At 49.5% G+C, this 20,588-nt stretch overlaps 1 protein-coding gene and 1 long non-coding RNA gene across 7 annotated transcripts; one reads left to right on the top strand and one right to left on the bottom strand.

Moving 5' to 3' along the window:
• The first annotated feature begins 301 nt into the window (after positions 1-301).
• Positions 302-3,464, top strand: LOC122234649. Of its 2 annotated transcripts, none has more exons than XR_006212529.1 (2): positions 302-888; positions 2,383-3,464. It is a non-coding gene; the product is annotated as an uncharacterized LOC122234649 (long non-coding RNA). The 2 variants fall into 2 exon arrangements; XR_006212528.1 differs by having other exon boundaries at positions 1,513-3,464.
• Positions 3,465-10,061: 6,597 nt separating this feature from the next.
• On the bottom strand, positions 10,062-20,586 carry LOC122234644. 5 transcript variants are annotated; one of them, XR_006212515.1, is made up of 4 exons: positions 20,207-20,586; positions 17,827-18,829; positions 15,496-15,576; positions 10,062-10,772 (listed from the first exon to the last, which is right to left on the bottom strand). XR_006212515.1 is itself a non-coding variant. In XM_042971889.1 (4 exons), exons 1-4 carry the CDS (start codon positions 20,584-20,586, stop codon positions 10,769-10,771), a joined length of 744 nt encoding a protein of 247 aa, XP_042827823.1. In that variant the 3' UTR covers positions 10,062-10,768. The 5 variants fall into 5 exon arrangements, 3 of the variants coding, with proteins under 3 accessions (XP_042827823.1, XP_042827825.1, XP_042827824.1); XM_042971889.1 differs by having other exon boundaries at positions 18,551-18,829; XM_042971891.1 differs by having other exon boundaries at positions 18,551-18,807; positions 20,320-20,586.
• Positions 20,587-20,588: the final 2 nt, after the last annotated feature.

Here is a 20,588-nt window from a genome sequence, read left to right as displayed (position 1 = left end):
GAGAGAGAGGGAAACACAGAATCCGAAGCAGGCTCCAGGCTCCGAGCTGTCAGCACAGAGCCTGACGCGGGCCTCAAACCCATGAAACGAGAGATCGTGACCGGAGCCGAAGTCTGACACTTGACCCAGTGAGCCACCCAGGTGCCCCGTAGGTCTCTTTGGATTGTCAGTAAACCCAACTTGAGGGGCGCCTGGGTGGCTCAGTTGGCTGAGTATCTGGCTCTTGATTTCAGCTCAGGTCATGATCTCACAGTTCCTGGGATCAAGCTCTGTGCCAATGGTGCGGAGCCTGCTTGGGATCTTCTCTGTCTCTGCCCCTTCCCCGCTCTCTGTCTCAATGACGAAAAAAGAAAAAAACACACAAAACCAAACCAACTGGAATTGTTATAAGCCAAGCTGCGAATTTGATTGGCTCCTATGTGAGGAAAAGAGTCCAAAAGCAATATAGTTGCAGCCAGGGCTAGATCCAGGGGTTCCACTCTTTAGGTAACCTGTGTCTACAAGGAGGAATCGCCCCCCCACCCCACCCCTCCACCCCCCGGCTTCCAACATCTTCAGTTCAAGTCCCAGAGGGACAAAGAATACCTTTCACTGTGGCCAGAGCCCCAGGATTGACTCTGAAGGTATCTGATGGGGTCAGTGGCCTTTGCCTGGACATGGAAATGGAGTCAGCCCCACCCAAGCCACAGGGGCCTAGAATGGGAGAGTGCTGAGCCCCCTCCCCCACAAGATAACCGGGGTGTTCTTCCCAGCAGGAGGCAGGAAGTGTGGTCTTTTCTAGTCCTGCTAAACAGAAAGAAAGAGCTTTTTGGAAATCCGTGGCGCAGAGAATCCAGTAGCTGCGGATGGTCGTTGGCGTGGAGGGTGTGGAGGAAGGGGTGCATCAAGGTGAGGAACCTGAGCGTTTGGTTGTGAGGTCGATGAGTCCAGGAGGACAGCAATCTGGGGGCCTGATAGCAGACTTGACTACGTGGGTGAGGCTCTGGGAGGGAGTGTCTCTTTGGGTGTCGGTTTCTGCCAAGATGGAAGCTCTCCCTGGAGGCCTGAATGTTCTCCTAGGTAGTAGTAGCCTTTAGGTAAGTCACGGTCGCAAACTCCAAGCCTCAGGGGGCCAGGCTAAGAAGAAGAAAACAAGAGCGACTTAGACCAGGTGAGGGCCGTGGGGGACCCGACGGTGCCTGTCTTACCAAAGGGCCGCGTGAGAATCTGGGCCCGCTGTCGGGCCCGACCTTTGGAGTTGTTGAGAAAGGCCTCAAGTCTGGATTTTCATGAAGATTAGGTGGCATTTAATGCCAATTGAAAACAACCACCAGGACCCTGAGCGGGACTAAACAAAATACATCTGTGGCCAGAGTTGGTCTGTGGGTCACCAGAGGGCAGTTGCTTGTGTAACAGGTTGGGGAGGTGGAGATTCCTGTGGTGATTTTTCTCTTTTTCCTCCTGCACCCCACCCTCCTATGGCTACCTTCTGAGTTCTTGGATGTGTCGACGAGCTTGTCCTGTCCTTTACAGAAACGTTTCAGAGATCCGAGAGTAGTAATCATCACTACTTGTCTCCTGGTTTGGTTTACCAAGCGCTGTACCGAACCACCTGGCCTGGTCTCACCTACTGGTGCTTGTTATCATTTCTGGTTTAGAGAGAAGAAAAATGACCTGCCGTTGTCTGCCCGGCCAGCGAGTGGCCGAGGCAGGACTTGGGGCCGGGGTGTGACTCCGGACCCCGTGTGTTTCCGACTGTAGACACTGGGCCGGCTGCCCGCCAGGGAAGGGTTCGTGTGGATGAAATGTCTTTGGTGCTTGCTGACTTGCTGGGCTAGATGCTTTTGAGTCAAGTCTCTCGCTGCCTTCTCCACAGCAACTCCCAGAGGTGATGTTATTTACTCCTGGTTTAATGATGAGGAAGCGAGGACTCAAAGAGGTCATCGGGCTAGTTAAGAAGAGCACTGCCGTTCATCAGAAACCAGGGTTCTGCTTCCAAAGCAGATAGGAGTCCTTACTTCACGCAGGCAACTCTTTCTTTCAGAAACCCCGTGTTAGAATTCTGTGTGACGACGCTTCCACAAAATCCTGGAAGCTGAGAGTTGGATGTTGCTTTAGTCCAGCGGCTCCCGCCAGGGATGGCCCCCTGGGGGACATTTGGCAATGGCCGGAGACTTTTTTGTTTTTGTCGTGACTTGGCTCGGGTGTGGGGTGCTCCTGGCATCTGGCGACACAGGCCAGGGATGCTGCTGACCAGCCTACACCGCCCAGGACAGCCTCGCCGCACAGAACTATCTGGTCCCAAATGTCAAGAGTGGTGAGGTTGGGAAAGCCTGGTTGAGTCCTTTGAGATTCTGGATACGTGAATCGTGAAAACCAAAGATCCGTGATGTTTGCCTGCAGGGTGAAGGTGCGTTCCATTTGGTCGGTTTCTTACGTGTGGAAGCATTTCTGACAATCATTGGCCCGGCCCATATTGAACACTTGGGAGTTTTCACGTGGAAACCTGGACTTCCTGCTGCTTCTCCAATCTTGCAAGACCTAGCGAAGCCTGGCATCGCGCCCTCGCGCAGGTACACGTCGTCGTAGCTGCAGCTGCGTAGGTGCTGTCCCGTCCGGGTGGGGCATCGACCGTCCAGTGTGCCCGGGTCCCTACCTGGCTTGTCCTGCTGTGGTACATTCCTTGCGGACCCCTCCCTGCTCATGGATCTCTCAACGACCTTCTCCAGGAGCAGCGGAGTGAGTCTCTGCCTCGCGAGGTAGCCCATTGCGTTAGGGGCAACGTGAGTCAAAGGCATCTCTGCCCGTGAGTCCCAGGGGAGTCCTCTGGTGCCACGATGCCTGCGTCTCTCTTCCGCGAGACGGCCCTTTCTGTATTCGGCGTCGCAAACCGCACACCGTGTCCTCTCTCTATCAGCGGTAACATTCTCCACCCCTCACCTATTCCACACCCCGACTTCCTCCGCCTTTTCCAGGGGAGGTGGCTGTGCTTGGTTCGCTCCGGTCTGAGTGGATCCCGTCCAGCCTCTGCATAGAGCAGAGGAGGAAAGGAATGTTTTCTCCCCACGACTTCTGAATCCGAGCTTCCGTGGCCTGGTCATCCACTTTACCTCCTGTGAAATCAAACAGGGTTGTTTATAGGTGCGTGAAGAAAGCCCATGGTTCACTGAACCAAAATGAACCCTAAACAGATGTGGTCATGTGTGGCCTTATGGCATTGGTTTTACACGTGAAGGCAGCATGTTATTCTAAGAGGAAATGATGTCTGTGGTCGTGGTTCCCAGTGTGTCCACGGCAGGCCCCTGCCCCTGAGATTGGACATGGGTTTATGGTATAGGGTCCCAGAGTCAGTATGCACACCACGCAGTCTTGTCGGACTGGCGATGTCTGGCCTTTATCATTCTGTTTCTGTGTCTCCAATGTAGGCAGATGCCCTCGTAATCAATCCAAGTATAAATCCACGTACAAATATTATTACGCTCCTACCTGCCGTGTGTGTCTATTTTCTTAAACATGGATGTGAAAAGTACAGCAGGCCCACGGTCCTTTTTCCAAAACCCTAGGGGCCAGATGAGTTTTGGAATTCAGACGTTTTCAGATTTTATTTCATTTTTTTTTAATTTCCTTTTTTTTTTTTTTTTTTTTTTTACGTTTATTGATTTTTGAGAAAGAGAGAGACTGAACATGAACAGGGGAGGGTCAGAGAGAGGGAGACACAGAATCCGAAACAGGCTCCAGGCTCTGAGCCGTCAGCACAGGGTCTGTCGCGGGGCTCGAACTCACGGACCGCGAGATTGTGACCCGAGCCGAAGTGGGACGCTCGACCGACCGAGCCAGCCAGGTGCCCCATAAGTAGCCGTATAAACCCTGCTACCCTTAAAACACCTGGGATCCCAACAAATTTAAAGACGGTACATATTTTGCTCTTTCTTATAGATTTGGCTAATAGGTTCTGTTCAGCGCCCATTTCAATGTCCTCTCAGCCACCTTTCCCTTGAGCTTGAAGGGGACATGTTTTACCCTGTTATGCACAGGCCACCCGAACCCTTCTGCTATCACATGTCATCTTTGCAGGCAGGATCTTAACTTACCCATCTTTCTCCGAGAGCACGGGTATGACATCCTACCGTGAGGACATTTGTTGGACACGTTTGTTGAGGACATACAAGTCTCAAATCTTTCCGTATTTTGGGGGTTCTGGAGGCAACATATTCCTTGTTGTTAATTTTACTTCAGCCGATTTATGCTGTTACTTGTAAATCAGACCACATGGAGTGGGCCTCCACCCAAACAAAGCGGTTGGAGAATACTCTCCTCCCATATAGACAAATGTACGTCTATGTCTTCCTTTGGCCAGAGCCTCCAAACCCACCAATGTCTACCCTGGTAAGAAGTGAGCACTGTTTTGGGGTGCCTTGGGCTCGGTCAGTGTAAGCATCTGACTTTGGCTCGGGTTGTGATCTTGTGCCTTGTGATCTTGTGGCTCGTGACCTCTCAGCTCTGGAGTTCAAGCCCCGCCTGCGTCAGCGCAGAACCTCCTTCAGGTCCTCTTTCTCCCTCTCTCTCTCTCTGCTCCTCCCCCATTTTCACTCTCAAACAAGAAAAATAAACATCAAAAAATTATTGCAAAAAAAGAAGAAGCCACTGTTTTTTTTAATTAAAAAAAATTTATTAACGTTTATTTATTTTTGAGAGACAGAGACAGAGCATGGGCGGGGAAGGGGCAGAGAGAGAGAGAGGGAGACACAGGATGGGAAGCAGGCTCCAGGCTTCCGGCTGTGTGCACAGAGCCCGACGCAGGGCTCAAACTCACAAACTGCGAGATCATGACCCGAGCCCAAGTTGGACGCTCAACCCAGGGAGCCACCCAGGCGCCCCTAAATTTTTTTTTATGTTTATTCATTTTTGAAAGAGAGCACAAGCAGGGTTGGGGCGGAGAGAGAGGGCGACCCAGAATCCGAAGCAGGCTCCAGGCTCCGAGCCGTCAGCACAGAGCCCAGTGCGGAGCTAAAACTCAGGAACCGCGAGATCCCGAACCGCCGCCCCCTCCCAACGGTGCGCGGCCTAGCCGGGGCGGGGAGTCGGGATCCTAGGAGGCGTCGGGACGCGGGGCTCCGCGCGCTCCTCGGAGCGGCCCGGGTTGGGGGGCGGGGGCCAAGCGGCGAGCCTGGCGCTCGTCTGGCCCCGCGCGCGGCCTCCGGCGGGCGGGGCCACTGGAAGTGACGCGGCGAGGGCGTGGCGCCGGTCCGGGAGCAGCAGCCGCCACAGCCGCCTTGGCCGCCGCCGCCGCCGCCGCTCAGTCGCCGCAGCCGCAGTAGCAGCCGCAGCCGACGCAGTAGCAGCCGCAGTCGGCCCAACCGCCGCCGCCGCCGCCGCCGCCGCAGCCACAATAGCAGCCGCAGCCGCCGCTCAGTCGCCACAGCAGCCGCAGTAGCAGTCGCAGCCGGCGCAGCCGCCGCCGCCGCCGCCGCCGCCGCCTCGGCCCGGAATCGATGTAGCCGCGCCAGGCCCGAGCCCCGCGGGCCGCCGCTGCCGCTGCCCTTGAACCGCATGAAGCAGCTCGCCAACCAGACCGTGGGCAGGTGAGTCAGCCGTGCCGGGCCCGCCGGGAGCGCGCGGGCCGGGGACCGGGGGTCGGGGTCGTGGCCCGGGCCGGGGCGGGCCCGCTGCCCCGCGGGGGCCCCGGCCGCCCGGCCGCCCGCTCCGCGCCGGGTCCGCGGCGGGCCAGGGACGAGGGCTGCGCCACGCAGCGGCCAGGCGGCCATCTCGGGGCCGCCGCCCGAGCCCTCAGGAACAGCGGGGCGGGCCGGCCTCCCGGGACGCCCCCCCCCCCCCGCTCGGGTCCCCACCGCCCATTGTCCCGGCCCCGCTGAGCATCGTCCTCTGGGGTCTGGACCCATGCTTTCCCCGGGCCTGCCCCCCTCTCCCGGGGCTTTGCCTTGGGCGAAAACTCGGCTAACTGGTGTACCTGAGGCCGGGCGGGCATGGTGCTCTGGGGGGCGGCATTCTCAGCCTTTCCGGGTCGCCTGGCCGCTGCCGACCGGCCGTCCACCTCCAAGTGCCTGATGGCAGTCAATAAGTAAGGGGCGATCAGAGCCCAAGAGAGCCGCTTAGGGAGACTCAGGACTCCCTTGGAGGGACTTTGGAGGGTGTGCCGTCTCCAAACCGTGGCCCCTAATGGACCGGACTGCTCAAGTTCTTGACCTGTAGACATTTGGAACCGGGAGGAAAGAATTGTGGAAACGCCTTGGGCAAATGGAAAAACAAAAAGAGGGGGGGCTTTCAAAACAGCTTTTCTCACTTTGGATTGGGGAGCAAATCCTTCTCCAGGTTTGTCTGGTATCGCTTTAATGCTTGACAGGAAACGATCGATTATGAAATGACAGAAGAGACCGGAGTTTGTAGTGGTTTTGAGAGCCTCTGGAGGTTGATTATCGTGTGCTGTGTTCTCTGGGGTAAATCTTTCAAGGTCTTTCAGGGCAGTGAGCTGTCCTGTACCCGTTGACTGCTTATTCCGAGAAGGGGTATGAAAGTGTGACTTTTTCATTGCTTTTTCTTCTTCTTTGTTTTCAACAGTTGAGTAAAAGGGGGCGTTTGGTTTAGCCGGAGCACGTGGGGACACTTCTTTTCTGTGTGTGTCTGAAAATACTTTTACTTCCCCTTGAGCTTTCTATATTTGCCTTTTACACTTTCGTTCCTCCCCCCCAACTTTTTGCTTAGTTTTGTTCAATTCCGTTGCTACCCCCACCCTATTATCTCCGTGTGCACTTATCCTGTTTCCAGAGTGGATCCCTATCCCTACAGCCTAGCAGTGCCTACCTTCCTGTCATTTGTAGGAAAATGATAGGAATAGGGAGTGCCAAGGGGAAGGCAGACGGAATAGTCGTGGGGCCCAAAGCTTCAAGCAGGCATCTGTGAATGAGTTACAAGATCACTCCTTAGGAGTTTTCTGCCCCCCACCCCCCCCCGGATTCTCAGTAACATGCATTGTGAAATCAGTATTTAGTGACTCTCAAGACACGTGTCACATTGTCGTTCTGGCCAGTTTGTACATCTCATGAGGAAAGGGGTGTTTGCTCTTTTGCACAAAGTTCTGAGACTTTTCAAGCTATCAAGCCACTCAGGGTCTCTTTGGCTCCGGCTTCCTCTGTGTAGCAGGTTCTCCCTTCACGCTGCCGAATTACAGCCATATGTGCCTCCTTTCGGTTGCCAGAGGCCGCCGAGCCTTCTTCCCTGTTAGCCTCTACCTGGAATTCTCCAAAGCTCCTTTCACCTCACCTGCCCTAGACCTGCCTCCTACTCATTCTTTAGGTGTCCAGGTAAAGGTCACTGCCTCTAAAAGACCTTCTGTGATGCTCCAACGTGTTGGGAGTCCCTCTCCTGGCCACTTACATACGTCCGCATAGCACCTGTTTTTCTATAATGCAACTCCTGTTTAGTTGTTAGTATTCTCCATTAGACTGAACGCCTTGAGAGTCCTTGCCGTCTTTCTGTTTCCTTGGCCAGCTCTGCTGTGGCTCCTGTCATATGGTCGATTCTCCATAAACATTTGTCAATCTAGCACACATCTAGTTCTTACCAGCTCGCTCCGGTGGTGTGAGCCCAAGAAGGGAAAATGAAAGCTGGATAGAGTAAATAGTGATTCGTGCTAGCATTGTCATAATGGCCCTGACCTTTGACTCTGTTTGAAAATCTTTCTTGCTAGATGCCAGTGGAAGCAGCAGCTGTTACAGAGGTGTTAGGGGTGTGGCAATTTCTGCTCCCAAAGTCAAAACAGTTTCCTGGGGAAGCTTTGGCTTTACTGCTGTTGAGTCCCTCGATAAGTTTGTATTTTTTCCACGTCAAGAGTTTTGAAGGACTAGGGAGGAAAAAGGGAGGCAAGAGAGAGCCTAGAATTGTAATTGTGTGTTAGTGGCGTAGGCATCAGGATTGGGATTTGGGGGGTATTTGGGTCAAGAGGAAAGCGAGAAAGCAGAGAAGTTACCTCCCCCCGTCCCCCCGCCCCCCCGCCGCAGCCAGGAGTGATATTCTGTGTGTGAGTGGCTCGCCCGTTGTGTCTGTTACAGATGCATAGAGTTCTGAGTGGTGTCCTGCGAGGAAGTATTCTCTTCCCGACAATGAGGACCTCGTGAGTCACCCCACAGTGAGGTTCTGTGGGATGGACATGTGGGAGAATTCGTAATGGCTAGAAGAAGTGAGTTCTCATGATGCAGTTTGTGGACAATGGGTGCATGAGTCTGTTTCGGAGGATGGTTTGTGTATCACAGGCGCAAGGATGATGCAGTGGTCTCTTGAGTGGGCATCCCAAAGAAGAGAATTAGGATGCTTGATTCATCCGTTCAAGAGACCCTTCTTGAGCCCAAATTATGTGCCGTTGTGGAAAGTAGAAAAGAATCCAAGTGAATACAAATCCGGCTTCTGCCCTGAAGGGGCTCCACAGACTTGTGGAAGAGATAGGCAAGCAAAAATGCTTCTATACCATGAGGTATAGGAGGGATGGCTGACACACTAAGTGAAACTCTGCCCTTACTGGAAGGAGAGAGGTAACACAACACAACAAAACAAACAGGAGAAAATTTGACCAGAGCCTTTCCCCTCTATCTTACAACACTTCTTTCAAACTTCTTTTGTATTGAGTGCGTCCCTATTTGTTTTTAATAAGAGAAAAAAATTTTTTTAATTTTTATTTTTTGAGAGAAAAGGGTAGACAGAACATGAGCGGGGGAGAGGCAGAGAGAGAGGGAAACACAGAATCCGAAGCAGGCTCCTGGCTCCGAGCTGTCAGCACAGAGCCTGACGCGGGCCTCAAACCCACGAACCGAGAGATCCTGACCGGAGCCGAAGTCTGACACTTGACCCAGTGAGCCACCCAGGTGCCCCGTAGGTAGGTCTCTTTGGATTGTCAGTAAACCCAACTCGAGGGACGACTGGGTGGCTCAGTTGGCTGAGTATCCGGCTCTTGATTTCAGCTCAGGTCATGATCTCACAGTTCCTGGGATCAAGCTCTGTGCCAATGGTGCGGAGCCTGCTTGGGATCTTCTCTGTCTCTGCCCCTTCCCCGCTCTCTGTCTCAATGACGAAAAAGGAAAAAAACACACAAAACCAAACCAACTGGAATTATTATAAGCCAAGCTGCGAATTTGATTGGCTCCTATGTGAGGAAAAGAGTCCAAAAGCAATATAGTTGCAGCCAGGGCTGGATTCAGGGGTTCCACTCTTTAGGGAAGCTGTGTCTTTAAGCAGGAATCGGCCCCCCCACCCCCACCCCTCCACCACCCGACTTCCAGCGTCTTCAGTTCATGTCCGAGGGGGACAAAGAATACCTTTCACTGTGGCCAGAGCCCCAGGATTGACTCTGAAGGTATCTGATGGGGTCAGTGGCCTTTGCCTGGACAGGGAAATGGAGTCAGCCCCACCCAAGCCACAGGGGCCTAGAATGGGAGAGTGCTGAGCCCCCTCCCCTGCCAGATAACCAGGGTGTTCTTCCCAGCAGGAGACAGGAAGTGTGGTCTTTTCTAGTCCTGCTAAACAGAAAGAAAGAGCTTTTTGGAAATCCGTGGCGCAGAGAATCCAGTAGCTGCGGATGGTCGTTGGCGTGGAGGGTGTGGAGGAAGGGGTGCATCAAGGTGAGGAACCTGAGCGTTTGGTTGTGAGGTCGATGAGTCCAGGAGGACAGGAATCTGGGGGCCTGATAGCAGACTTGACTACGTGGGTGAGGCTCTGGGAGGGAGTGTCTCTTTGGGTGTCGGTTTCTGCCAAGATGGAAGCTCTCCCTGGAGGCCTGAATGTTCTCCTAGGTAGTAGTAGCCTTTAGGTAGGTCAGGGTTGCAAACTCCAATCCTCAGGGGGCCAGGCTAATGATAATAAAATAAGAGCGACGTCGACCAGGGCCTGACTTATACCAGGTGAGGGTCGTCCCCCGACGGTGCCTGTCTTACCACAGGGCCGGGTGAGAATCTGGGCCCAGGTGAGAATCTGGGCCCGCTGTCTGGCCCGACCTTTGGAGATGTTGAGAAAGGCCTCAAGTCTGGATTTTCATGAAGATTAGGTGGCATTTAATGCAAATTGAAAGGAAGTGAGGATCAAGGCCAGGTTCATTTTACTTCTATCAACACTCCTGAGAGCTGACTACAATGCCAGGCATCATTCCAAATGCTTGACCGATAGGAACGGAACGCCTACAACCCTCATAATGACCCCCTGTGGAAGGCACTGCTTTACACACTGAGGTGAAGGTCGGTCCCTCAAGCTGCGGAACCTTGTAGAAAATGTCATTCTATTGCTTTTCAAACCTATTTACCCACCTGGATTTGGATCCCTCCCCCGACACTTCAGTTGCTTAAATGATATCTGTGTGTGTGTATGTGTGTGTGTTCATGTGTGCGCGCGTGTGTGTATAAATGTACACACACACATATATATTTATACATTGAACACATATATGAAACGTATGCACGCATACACATACATACAACGTACTTAAATGTAATTGCAAAAATCAATCCGATACTCTTAGCATCAATTTTTAAGTTTGAAATCGGAACTACCTACTGCATACTAGCCTAAGATACTGCTCTACCTCTTATTGTTAATTTTATTGTTCTTTTTTTTAGTCTCATTTTTTTTTTGTTTCTATTTCTTGGTAGTTTTATTCTTGGTTATAAATGGAAGGCAGGAAGCAAAGTCTTAAGGGCAACAGACTTTGTACCTAAACAGACTTTCAGTTTGTTTCTTTTCTTGTGAGCTCTGTTGCTTTCTTAAGTAGATCCGCAAGGCCTTAAGTGTTGAATCACCTAAAAAAAACAACAACAACAAAAAACAAAACTGAGCCTCAATGAACTCACACGCTATCGTTTCTTCCCAACAGAGGCTATTGGTATTGCCTTTTGGCTTCAGCTAACACCCAATTACTTTACAAGGATTAATATGATCTAAAATCTACTGCCTCCACTGTAAGTACTCATTGACTAGTGGGCAAGGCATTTATGAAAAAGGAACCAACATTCACAAGAGGGTGAGTTAAGTAGGAGAAGTCAATCAGAAAGTTCCCATCGTACAATGTCTCCTATCTGACTTAAGCAAACAAAAAACCCAGTTAATACAGAATATAGTAACAGGATGTCTTGGGCCTGAATAATGCGAAAGTTCTTTTGGAAAAAATAAAACACTTAAGCGCATGTAGTCTGAATATTTCTCCCAGTCTGTCTTGCCCGTTCATTTTCTGAATGCATCCATTTTTCCTTTGTAATTAGTGCTTTTTTTGGTTCTGTATCCAAAACATTTGCCTACCTCAAGGTTGTCAACATATGCTCTCATGGTTTCATCTAAAAGATTTATGGTTCTAGCTTTTATATTTCGGTTTATGATCCATCCCAAATTCATGTGTAAAGAACGAGGTAGGGGCTAAGGTCCATTTTGTTTCCACTTGAATTTCCACTTTACCCAGATTTATTCATTAAAAAGACGTCCCTTTCGCCCACTGAATTGGCTTGATAATCTAGGTGAAGATCAACCAACAGTCCTTGTGTTTGGTCTATTTCTTGGACTCTTTATTCTGTGTCACTGATCTATCTCTATGCCAAAGACTTTGATTGCTGTGGCTTTACTGCAAGTCTTCAAATTAAGCAGTATTAAGCAGTTTAAGTGCTTCAACTCTGCTCTTCGTTTGAAGACTTTTTTGGCTATTCAAGACCCTTCACGTTTCCATATACATTTTCGAAACAATCTGTTAATTTCTTCTAAAAAAAAAAGATGGCTAGGATTTTGACGGTGATTGCACTGATTCCACGGATCAAGTCAGGGAGAACAGGCATCTCAAAACATCAAATCTTCCAATGCATGAACAAAGCATATATCCCATTTATTTCAGTCTCCTTGAATTCCTCTCAACAATGTTTTACGGTTTTCTGTGTAAAGGTGTTTTGCGTCTTTCATTATATTTATTCCTACCCAGTTTAGGTTTTTGGATGCTATTGTCAATGTTTTCAATTTGAATGTTCCTACCCATGTATGTATACGTACAATATATCTCTCTGACAAAGAATTCCTATCCAGAATATAGAATAAACTCCAATGAGTCAAAACCAAAGACCATTAAGAACAAAAATGGGCAAAAGACTTGAACAGACAGTTCACGAAAGATGTAGGAATGTCCAGTAAGCACACAAAAAGATGCCTAAGATCATTAGTCACCAGGGAAGTGCAATTTAAAACCATACTGAGATGCTCTTTCACCCTCACTGACAATACAGAATGTTAACAAGGATGTTGAGCAACTGGAGTTTCAATATATTGCTGGTGGGAAGTGTAAAGCGATAAACCACTTTGGCAATTAGTCTAGCAGTTAAATATATACCCAACCTGTGACTAAGCAATTCTATTCCTAGACATTTATTTGAGAGAAATTGAAGACTTGTATGAGAATGTCCCTTGTAGCCTATTCACAATGACCAAAAACTTCGATACAACTCAAATGTCCTATCATTGGAGAACACACGAACAAATCATGGTGTATTCATACATGTATAGGAACAAACTACACTGACAAAGACTCTTTCCTTGACCAAACTCTAGCCAGGTTCCTCGAGCCCTCTTCTCCACTAGGCTTCAACCTTGACTTACTGTATAGAGACTCGAACAAACACTAACGTAGACTTTAACAGCTCAAGGCTCCACCCCTAGGATGATTCCCGTACCCCTTAGTGCCTGCCCGAGAACACTCAAGGCTGCCAAAAGCATCCATTGTTTCTTCTAGCCAACACTGAAAGATCAGGTCCCTGTCTCCCAGTGAGCAAATCCAGGTGGTTTCACATGAACCAATACCTTTCCTGGCTTTTGTAATTTTTTACTTCTGATTTCATTCACCCCCAACTTTCCTCCCTCATTCTCTCTTTAAAATCTCCTCTGTACAAACTGAAGTTGAGTTTCATTCACTCTGGACTCTTTTCCTTATTGGAATAGTTAATTACTGATTAAACTCTGTCCTCACCACGTGAACTAGTATCTAGCTTTATCTTTAAAAAATTTTTTTTAATGTTTATTTATTTTGAGAGACTGTGTGTGCGTGTGGATGCACACTCAAAGGAGGAGCAGGGGGTGGGGAAGACAGAGAGAGAGAGAGAGAGAGAGAGAGAGAGAGAGAATCCTAAGCAGGCTCTACACTGTCAATGCAGAGCCAGACATGGGGCTCAATCCCACAAACCGTGAGATCATGCCCTGAGCCGGAATCAAGAGACAGATGCTCAAGTGACCAAGCCACCCAGGCGCCCCTGGCTTTATCTTTGATAACGCAAACAACATGGGTGAATCTCAAGGAACACAGTTGAGTGAAAGAAAACAAAAGAACACATACTGTATGACTCCATTTCCATGACACTCGAAAACAGGCAGATCTAATCTACCACAGATTTCGAAACCAGAAAATGACTGGTGAGGGTAAGGAGACTAATTAGAAACATATAACAAGGGAAGTTTCTAGAGTTTCAGATATATTTTATATCTTGTTTGGGCGGTGGTACACAGATATACCGTTGACTCTTGAACAACACAGGTTGGGGTGTCAACCTCCTGTGCAATCAAAACTTTGAATATAACTTTCGATTCCCCAAAAACTTAACTACAAATTGACTACTGTTGACCAGAAGTCTTAACAGTTGATTAACATGTATTTCGTACGTTAGATTTATTATATATTGTATTCTTTCAATAAAGTAGGCTAAAGAAAATATGAAGAGGGGCACCTGGGTGGCTCAGTTGGTTAAGTGTCTGACTTTAGCTCAGGGCACGATCTCATAGTTCATGGATTCGAGCCCTGCATCGGGCATTCTGCTGTCAGTGCGGAACCCACTTTGGACCTCTTTCTCCCTGTCTCTGCCTCTCCCTTGCTCGTGCATGCTCTCTCTCTCTCTCTCTCAAAAATAAATAAGCATTAAAAAAAAGAGAAAATATTAAGAAAATCATAAAGAAAATACGTTTAGAGTACTGTACTGCATTTATTGAAAAAGTCACATATAAGTGCAGTTCAAACCCATGTTGTTCAAGAGTCAACCATATACACTTGTTAAGGCTCATCAAACTGAACACTGAAGACCTGAGCATTTTATTTTATAAATCATGACCCTCCCACCCCTGCTCTCCCACCTCCATTTTCTTCCTTCCCCTCTCCCTCTGTCTCTTAAGAATACCTGGGGAAATTCTGAAGAACAAGAAAGATGAGCGATATAGCTGACCCTCCCAGTGCCCCATTCAATATCCACTTACCCCTTCCTCCTTACCCCCATTTTGTTTGAGGTATCAATCTGCCCCCTGAGAAATTCTCCCCTCCCATACTTTCTTGCAGCTAGGGGTGAGGTCACCTGCCCAATTCTGGCCAATGAGAAGTATGTAGAAGTCTACAGGGTGGGACTCCCTGAAAATCTATTGCTTTCACAGACTCAAACACACGCTTTGGTTAGTATCGCTTTCTTTTCTTTCTTCCTGGAGTGCAGCTGCTCAGATGAACTAAGGAGATTGTGCTAGTCCTTGATACAACCCTGTTTTACCCCAAGCTAGAGGAGCTCTTGGCAAGTCACGACTAACACTTCGCAAGTCAAAATGTTTAGGCATCGAAATGAAAAAAGCAATTCCGACTGGAAGTCAAGGATGATCTACGCATTGCTGTGCTAAAGTATACGTAAGAATTTAGTATGGAAGTGATATTTCAAATCAATGGAGGATACAGACCATCAACGGACAGCGTAGGAACAAAAACCGCTAACTTATAACATACAAAATTATAAAGATAGATGAATGCTCTAAGCAATAGAAGCCAAAACCGTAAAAGTGCTGAAAGAAAAGGCAGTGATTGAAAATGGTCGCATAAAACGTTACCCAAAAGCCCCAAGCCATAAAGTTAGACTGTCAGATTTGGCACCATAAAGATTCAGAATTTCTGCATCATGAAATGTATGGTACAAGCTAAACTTAAAGACAAGCAACAGTTTGAGAGAAAATAATGGAACACATACGTAGGCAAAGGACTACTACCATACATATGACAAGTTCTTACAGACCAATAAAAACATAAATGAAACAAAACCCCAAAAACCCAGTTAGGAAAATGATAAGGAGAAAGGCGTCATGTAAAAAAATATCAGAGATAGTGAAGAACTAAAAATGCTCAGTCTTAGGACGCCAGGGTGGCTCGGGCAGTTGAACGTCTGGCTTCAGCTCAGGTCATGATCTCACAGTTTGTGAGTTCGAGCCCCGCGTCAGGCTCTGTGCTAATAGCACAGGGCCTGCTTCGGATCCTCTCTCTCCCTCTCTCTGCCCCTTCCCCGCTTGCTCTCTCTCTCTCTCTCTCTCTCTCTCTCTCTCTCAAAAATAAACATAATTTTTTTTAATAAAAATAGTCTTACTAGTGAGTATAATAAAAAAGTTTTTTAAATAAAATAAAAATTTTTAAGAGGTATTATCCACCTGCCAGCTGACAAACAATTTAAGAGACTGAGAATATTCTGTGTTTAGCATCTCTCTTACCATGAGAACAGAAACGGACACAACCTCTTTCGAGGACCACTTTGCAAAGGCTTCTCCCCTGAAATCCATCTCACTGGAAAACTGAAACGCACATGCAAAGATGTTTATCGCAACCCCATTTTAATAGCAAAATCATAGCTACCCAAATAATGAACAGAAGAACAGTCACATAAACTAAAACCACATTGTGGAATACTGTTCAGCCATTATGACAACAACAAAAAAAGGAGACAAAAAATTATATGTACGGTATATTCAAATTAGACTAATGAGTTGGGGAAGAGTATTCACTTTGGCCCTTTAACAAATTAACCATTAAGGGGCACCTGGCTGGCTCAAAGAGTATGTGATGCTTGATCTCAGGGTTGTGAGTTTGAGCTCCACGTTGGGTGTAGAGACTACCTAAAAACAAAATCTTGCGGGTGGGGGTAGGGGAATCTGGGTGGCTCAGTCAGTTAAGCATCCGACTCTTGGTATCAGCTCAGCTCATGATCTCACATTTTGTGAGATCAAGCTCCACATCAGGCTCTGCACTGACAGAGTGGAGCCTGCTTGGGATTCTTTCTTTCGCTCTCTCTCTCTCTCTCTCTGCCACCCTCCTCAACCCCGCGTGCGCTCTCTCTCAAAATAAATAAGCATTAAAAAATAACAAAAAATAAATAAATAAAATCTTAGGGGCACATGAGTGGCTCCGTTGGTTAAGCGCCTGGCTCTTGATTTTGGCTCAGGTCACGATCTCATGGTTTGTGGGACCGAGCCCCACACTGGGCTCCACGTAGATGGCATGGAGCCTCTCTCACCCTCTCTCTCTCTGCTCCTCCACCTTCCCCCTCAAAAATAAATAAACAAAACATCAATAATAAGAATGTTTAAAAAATTGAAAAAATCTTAAAAACATAATCATTAAAAACAATTAATATTCTAGATTTGAAACCATTGTTTTTCATTGATATTTTCCAAAATTTAATTTGTTGCTTTTTTGAAAACATGAGGAGGGTTGCAGAAAGTCCACGATTTACGGGACCTTCGTGATGGGCAAGTTGGGCAGCTAATTTATCCTCACCAGAATATTCTAATTCTAAAGTGACACATCTTCTCTGAGGATGGAAAGCAGCAGCGCCCACCTTCAAATATTCAGATCAATCTCTCAAGCCCTGCTCTCTGGGCACGGCTGCAAAGATGCAATCCGTGTGCTGGAAAGGCCTGGGCCCTTGGGAAAATGCCGCCTCTCCAGGGAGGTGATCCTGTGACCCACCTGCACCTCAAGGGGGACATTTTTGGATTCGGTGGAAATCAGATTGACTTCTGTAATTTTTACAACAGGATTTCAGTCTTACAGCCCCGGGCCTGGCTTCTAAAACAGACAGACCACTCAAATCCAGTGAAACAGAACAGCAGAATGTGGAGACCTCATCGGGAAGTGCAACCCTGAGCATCGGCATTCAGTTCCTCGTCACTTGGCCGCCTGAGAAATGGGTCTAGCAGGCACGTGGCTAAGGCAGACACGGTCATTCCCCACACCTTTCTTCTCGCGGGGGGGAGACAAACGTTCAACACTACGCCTGCCTACGCCGCAGCTGACTGACCGCCGCCAAGGACACGCACAGAGAACACGGGAGGGGCTGGGCCTGGTCTGCAGGTGTCAGGGGCCTCCTGGTGGGAGCCGCATCTGAGATGAGCCAGAGGGCTTGGCTTCTTCTTTCACTCACTGGCCTCACCCACATCCAATCTGTCAACACATCCCATCACCTCCTCCTTCAAAACGTACCCAGAATCTGGTCGATTCTCAGCCCTTCCGGTGCTACCATCCTGACCCAAGACATCAGCGCCTCTGTCTTGGAATATTCCATCAGCCTATTAACTGATCTCCCTGCTTCCGTCCTTGCTCCCTACAGGCTGCTCTCAACAGAGAAGCCAGAGTGATCCCATTAAAACCCAAGTCAGGTCACCTCGTTCTTCGGGTCAAAATTCTCCATTGGACACCACCACAAGTCCCTAAGGCCCCTTCAGCCCACCTCCTTCTCCCTCATGCTGGCCTGGTCCTTCCTGGAACAAGTCAGGCCTGCTCCCTCCATGGGCCTTCCTACCCTCCCTGCTCTCTGCCTGGGACACCGTTTCCAGAGACATCCACAGGGCTCCCTCCCTCACCTCCTACAAGCCTGTCCCCACCATTGTCCTTCTCGGGGGGCCATCTCAGGGGAAACTCTAAGCTCTACTCAGAGATACCAGCCTAGAGGGGCATCTAAAGGACAGAAAAAAAAAAAAAAAAAACCCCAAAACCCCTCAGGTCCTAAGGAAAAACACCCTGAGGACATAGCAGAAATAACTGACCAAGCAAGGTGGAAAGCAGAGATCAGGGTCGAGAGGGGCCGCGCTGCTCACGCATGAGGTGGTGCGGCACCAGGGCGGAAACACAGGGTGCCACCGCGGCGATGGTGACAGACATGGATGAGAAGAGGTGATCCCTACAGACGAGGCGTTCCAGAAAATGAGTGCCCTGTGCGTAGCCTGGGTCCTCCACACGCAGAGTGAAGCCGACTGGGCTGATGGCAAGAAGATCGAGACAGACAGGAGGACTGTGGGCCGGGCACCCAAGACGTCCACGAATCAGGTGAATAACCCGGAGAAAACAGTAATGAGGAGGAAGAGAGGATGCTCCGCCTGGGGACCATGGATCTCAAGGAAACGGGGGGTTGGGGGGGTCAGAGAACAAGGACACTAATCTTGCACCCCTGATCCTGAAATCTCATACCCTGGGGTATGAGAAAACAGAGGCACCATCTGAGAGGACTTCAAAAAAGGATATCCCCGGGGAAGGACCAGGGTCAAAGCAAAGAGAGGGAAGAGATGGCTAAGGAGAGGCTGAGGAAGGAGACGAGGCTGGCGATTAAGGAGTGGGAATTTCCCAGGACACAGGGAGGGTCTGGGGAGAGGGGGTCAGGGGTAAACAACAGAGGGAACTGCCTTGGGCGGGCAGCACAGGACGGAGAAGACAAGGAGAGGGGAGATGGGTAGTGGCGAGAGTTAGCGATCACAGTAAGTGCTGGGAAAATACCTGCGGAATCCCACGGAATTTTTAAGCATAAGCCCAGAATGTCCGCTCAGAAGAGTTCTCGCTGTAGGACCGCAGGACTGAGAGCACAGGCCCATGCTGATGGTCACGGCACTGACGATGACGACTGGGACAGTGCTGATAATAACCACCAGTCTTCGACACCTGCCGTGTGCCAGGCACTGTGGGGAGCGCGCCACATTTAATCCTGCCGACAGCCGTCTGACACCGTTCACGTCACTACTATCCCCAGGAGGGCTCTGAAAGGAAGGAGGGAACAACCTGCAAGAGAAGTAACAGAACCGCACGAGTCCTGGGAAGCTAACTGGCTCCTGTGTTAAATTAGGGCTTTTATGGCCTTAACCTAAGGCGGGGGGAACCAGCCTGATCCACAGGTATGACATATTCAGTAACTTCAACCAAACAGTGTTTGCAATGGAGGGAAATCAAAACCAGTAGTAACAATTTATTGAAGGCTTCACGCTGTGCCAGATCCTGTGCTAACTGCCACGTGTCTGTGATCTCATTGAATCCTTACATCCCGAAGGTGGGTTACCATTGTTATCCCCCCACTTCAAAACTCAGACGACAGACAGCCCACGGTTCATGCAAGGAATCCCTATTTAATAACGTGATCTTTTGACAAGATTGAAGGGTTTAACACATTACGGTGAAGATATCACAGAACTTGAAGGAGAGAGACCTACAACATGTCTTAAAACACTAACTTACGGATTCTCACAATCTTTTTGCATGTTTTTTTCAGATGAGGGAAAGGCCAGTGCAAAAGAAGCTTCAATGAAATGCACCCAGATGGCAAACACGCCCAGTCTTTATAGCCCAGGACCTATCCCAGCAGATTCTGATTCCGTGAGTCTAGAGTAGGACGTGAGCATCTGTGGTTTCTTCCTTTCTTTCTTTCTTAATTTTTTTTTAAACATTTATTTATTTTTTGAGAGAAAGAGACACAGCATGAGCAGGAGAGGGGCAGAAAGAGAGGGAGTCACAGCATCAGCAGCAGAGCCCGATCAAGAAACTTGATGCAGAATGGTTTAGTGGCAGAGCTGGGATCAGCTTGACAGAGCCCGGCCCCAAGGTCCATGTTTTAAATCACTACGCTTAGTCTCCAAGAACCTACAAAAAGTGCGAGCCTTAACCCAAAACCTTGGCATTCCCCACCTCCATTCCCTAGTGGCCCCAGCTTCAAGGGCATTCTATTCATTCCTTTAACAGTTCGCACTCCCCTGCTCTGCCCCAACACCCTCCTATATCCCCGTTTTGCATTCAGCCTTGTGATCTCAGCTTCAACATTATTGCCTCAATGACAAACTCGAATGGCATGCCGTATTTCTCAGCACTCAACACAAAACCGTAATTATGGATTTCACAGGGAATTATTTGCTTCCTGACTTTTCCCACGAGGTGGATGGTGCTGCCCTCAGACGCCACGTCAGTCCTATTCATCATGTGTTCCCAAAAACTGAATACCCACCAACCATTCAAAAAAGAAGGCTTTGGCACAACGGATACGCTCAATAATTTCTGTGTCACGAATGAATAAAGTACACTCGAGCCTCGTGCTTCCAGGTGTGTGATACATGTCTGTGTTCAGGATACTGCCCTCACTACACCCCAAGTATGTAGACCCCTGTGGCATACTTGCTCAGGCCTTGGAGGAGGAGGAGGAGGAGGAGGAGGAGGAGAAAGAGGAGGAGCCGCCGCCGCCGCCGCTGTCGCCGACGCCGCCGCCGCCTCGGCTGGAAGCGACGTACCTCCGCTAGGCCGTCCCCCGCGTCGGCGAGGGCGATGTTCTGGCCCGGGAGGGGGAAGAGGAGGTTCCGTCGCCTTCGCTGCCGCCGCCGCCGCCGTCGCCGCCGCCAACGCTGTCTCCGCCGGCAAGCGATGTATCTGCGCCAGGCCGTCCCCCGACCTCCCCGGCCCGAGCCCCGCGGGCCGCTGCTGCCGCCGCCAAGAAGAACCACTTCAACCGCGGCCCCCCGGCGGAGAGGGAGGGGCTCCGGCCCCGGAGCAGCAGCCATCG

The sequence above is a fragment of the Panthera tigris genome, chromosome E3, assembly GCF_018350195.1.
Source record: "Panthera tigris isolate Pti1 chromosome E3, P.tigris_Pti1_mat1.1, whole genome shotgun sequence".
NCBI lineage: Eukaryota > Metazoa > Chordata > Mammalia > Carnivora > Felidae > Panthera > Panthera tigris.
Note: the sequence above shows the minus strand (reverse complement) of the source record. Positions and strands in the feature narration are given on the sequence as shown.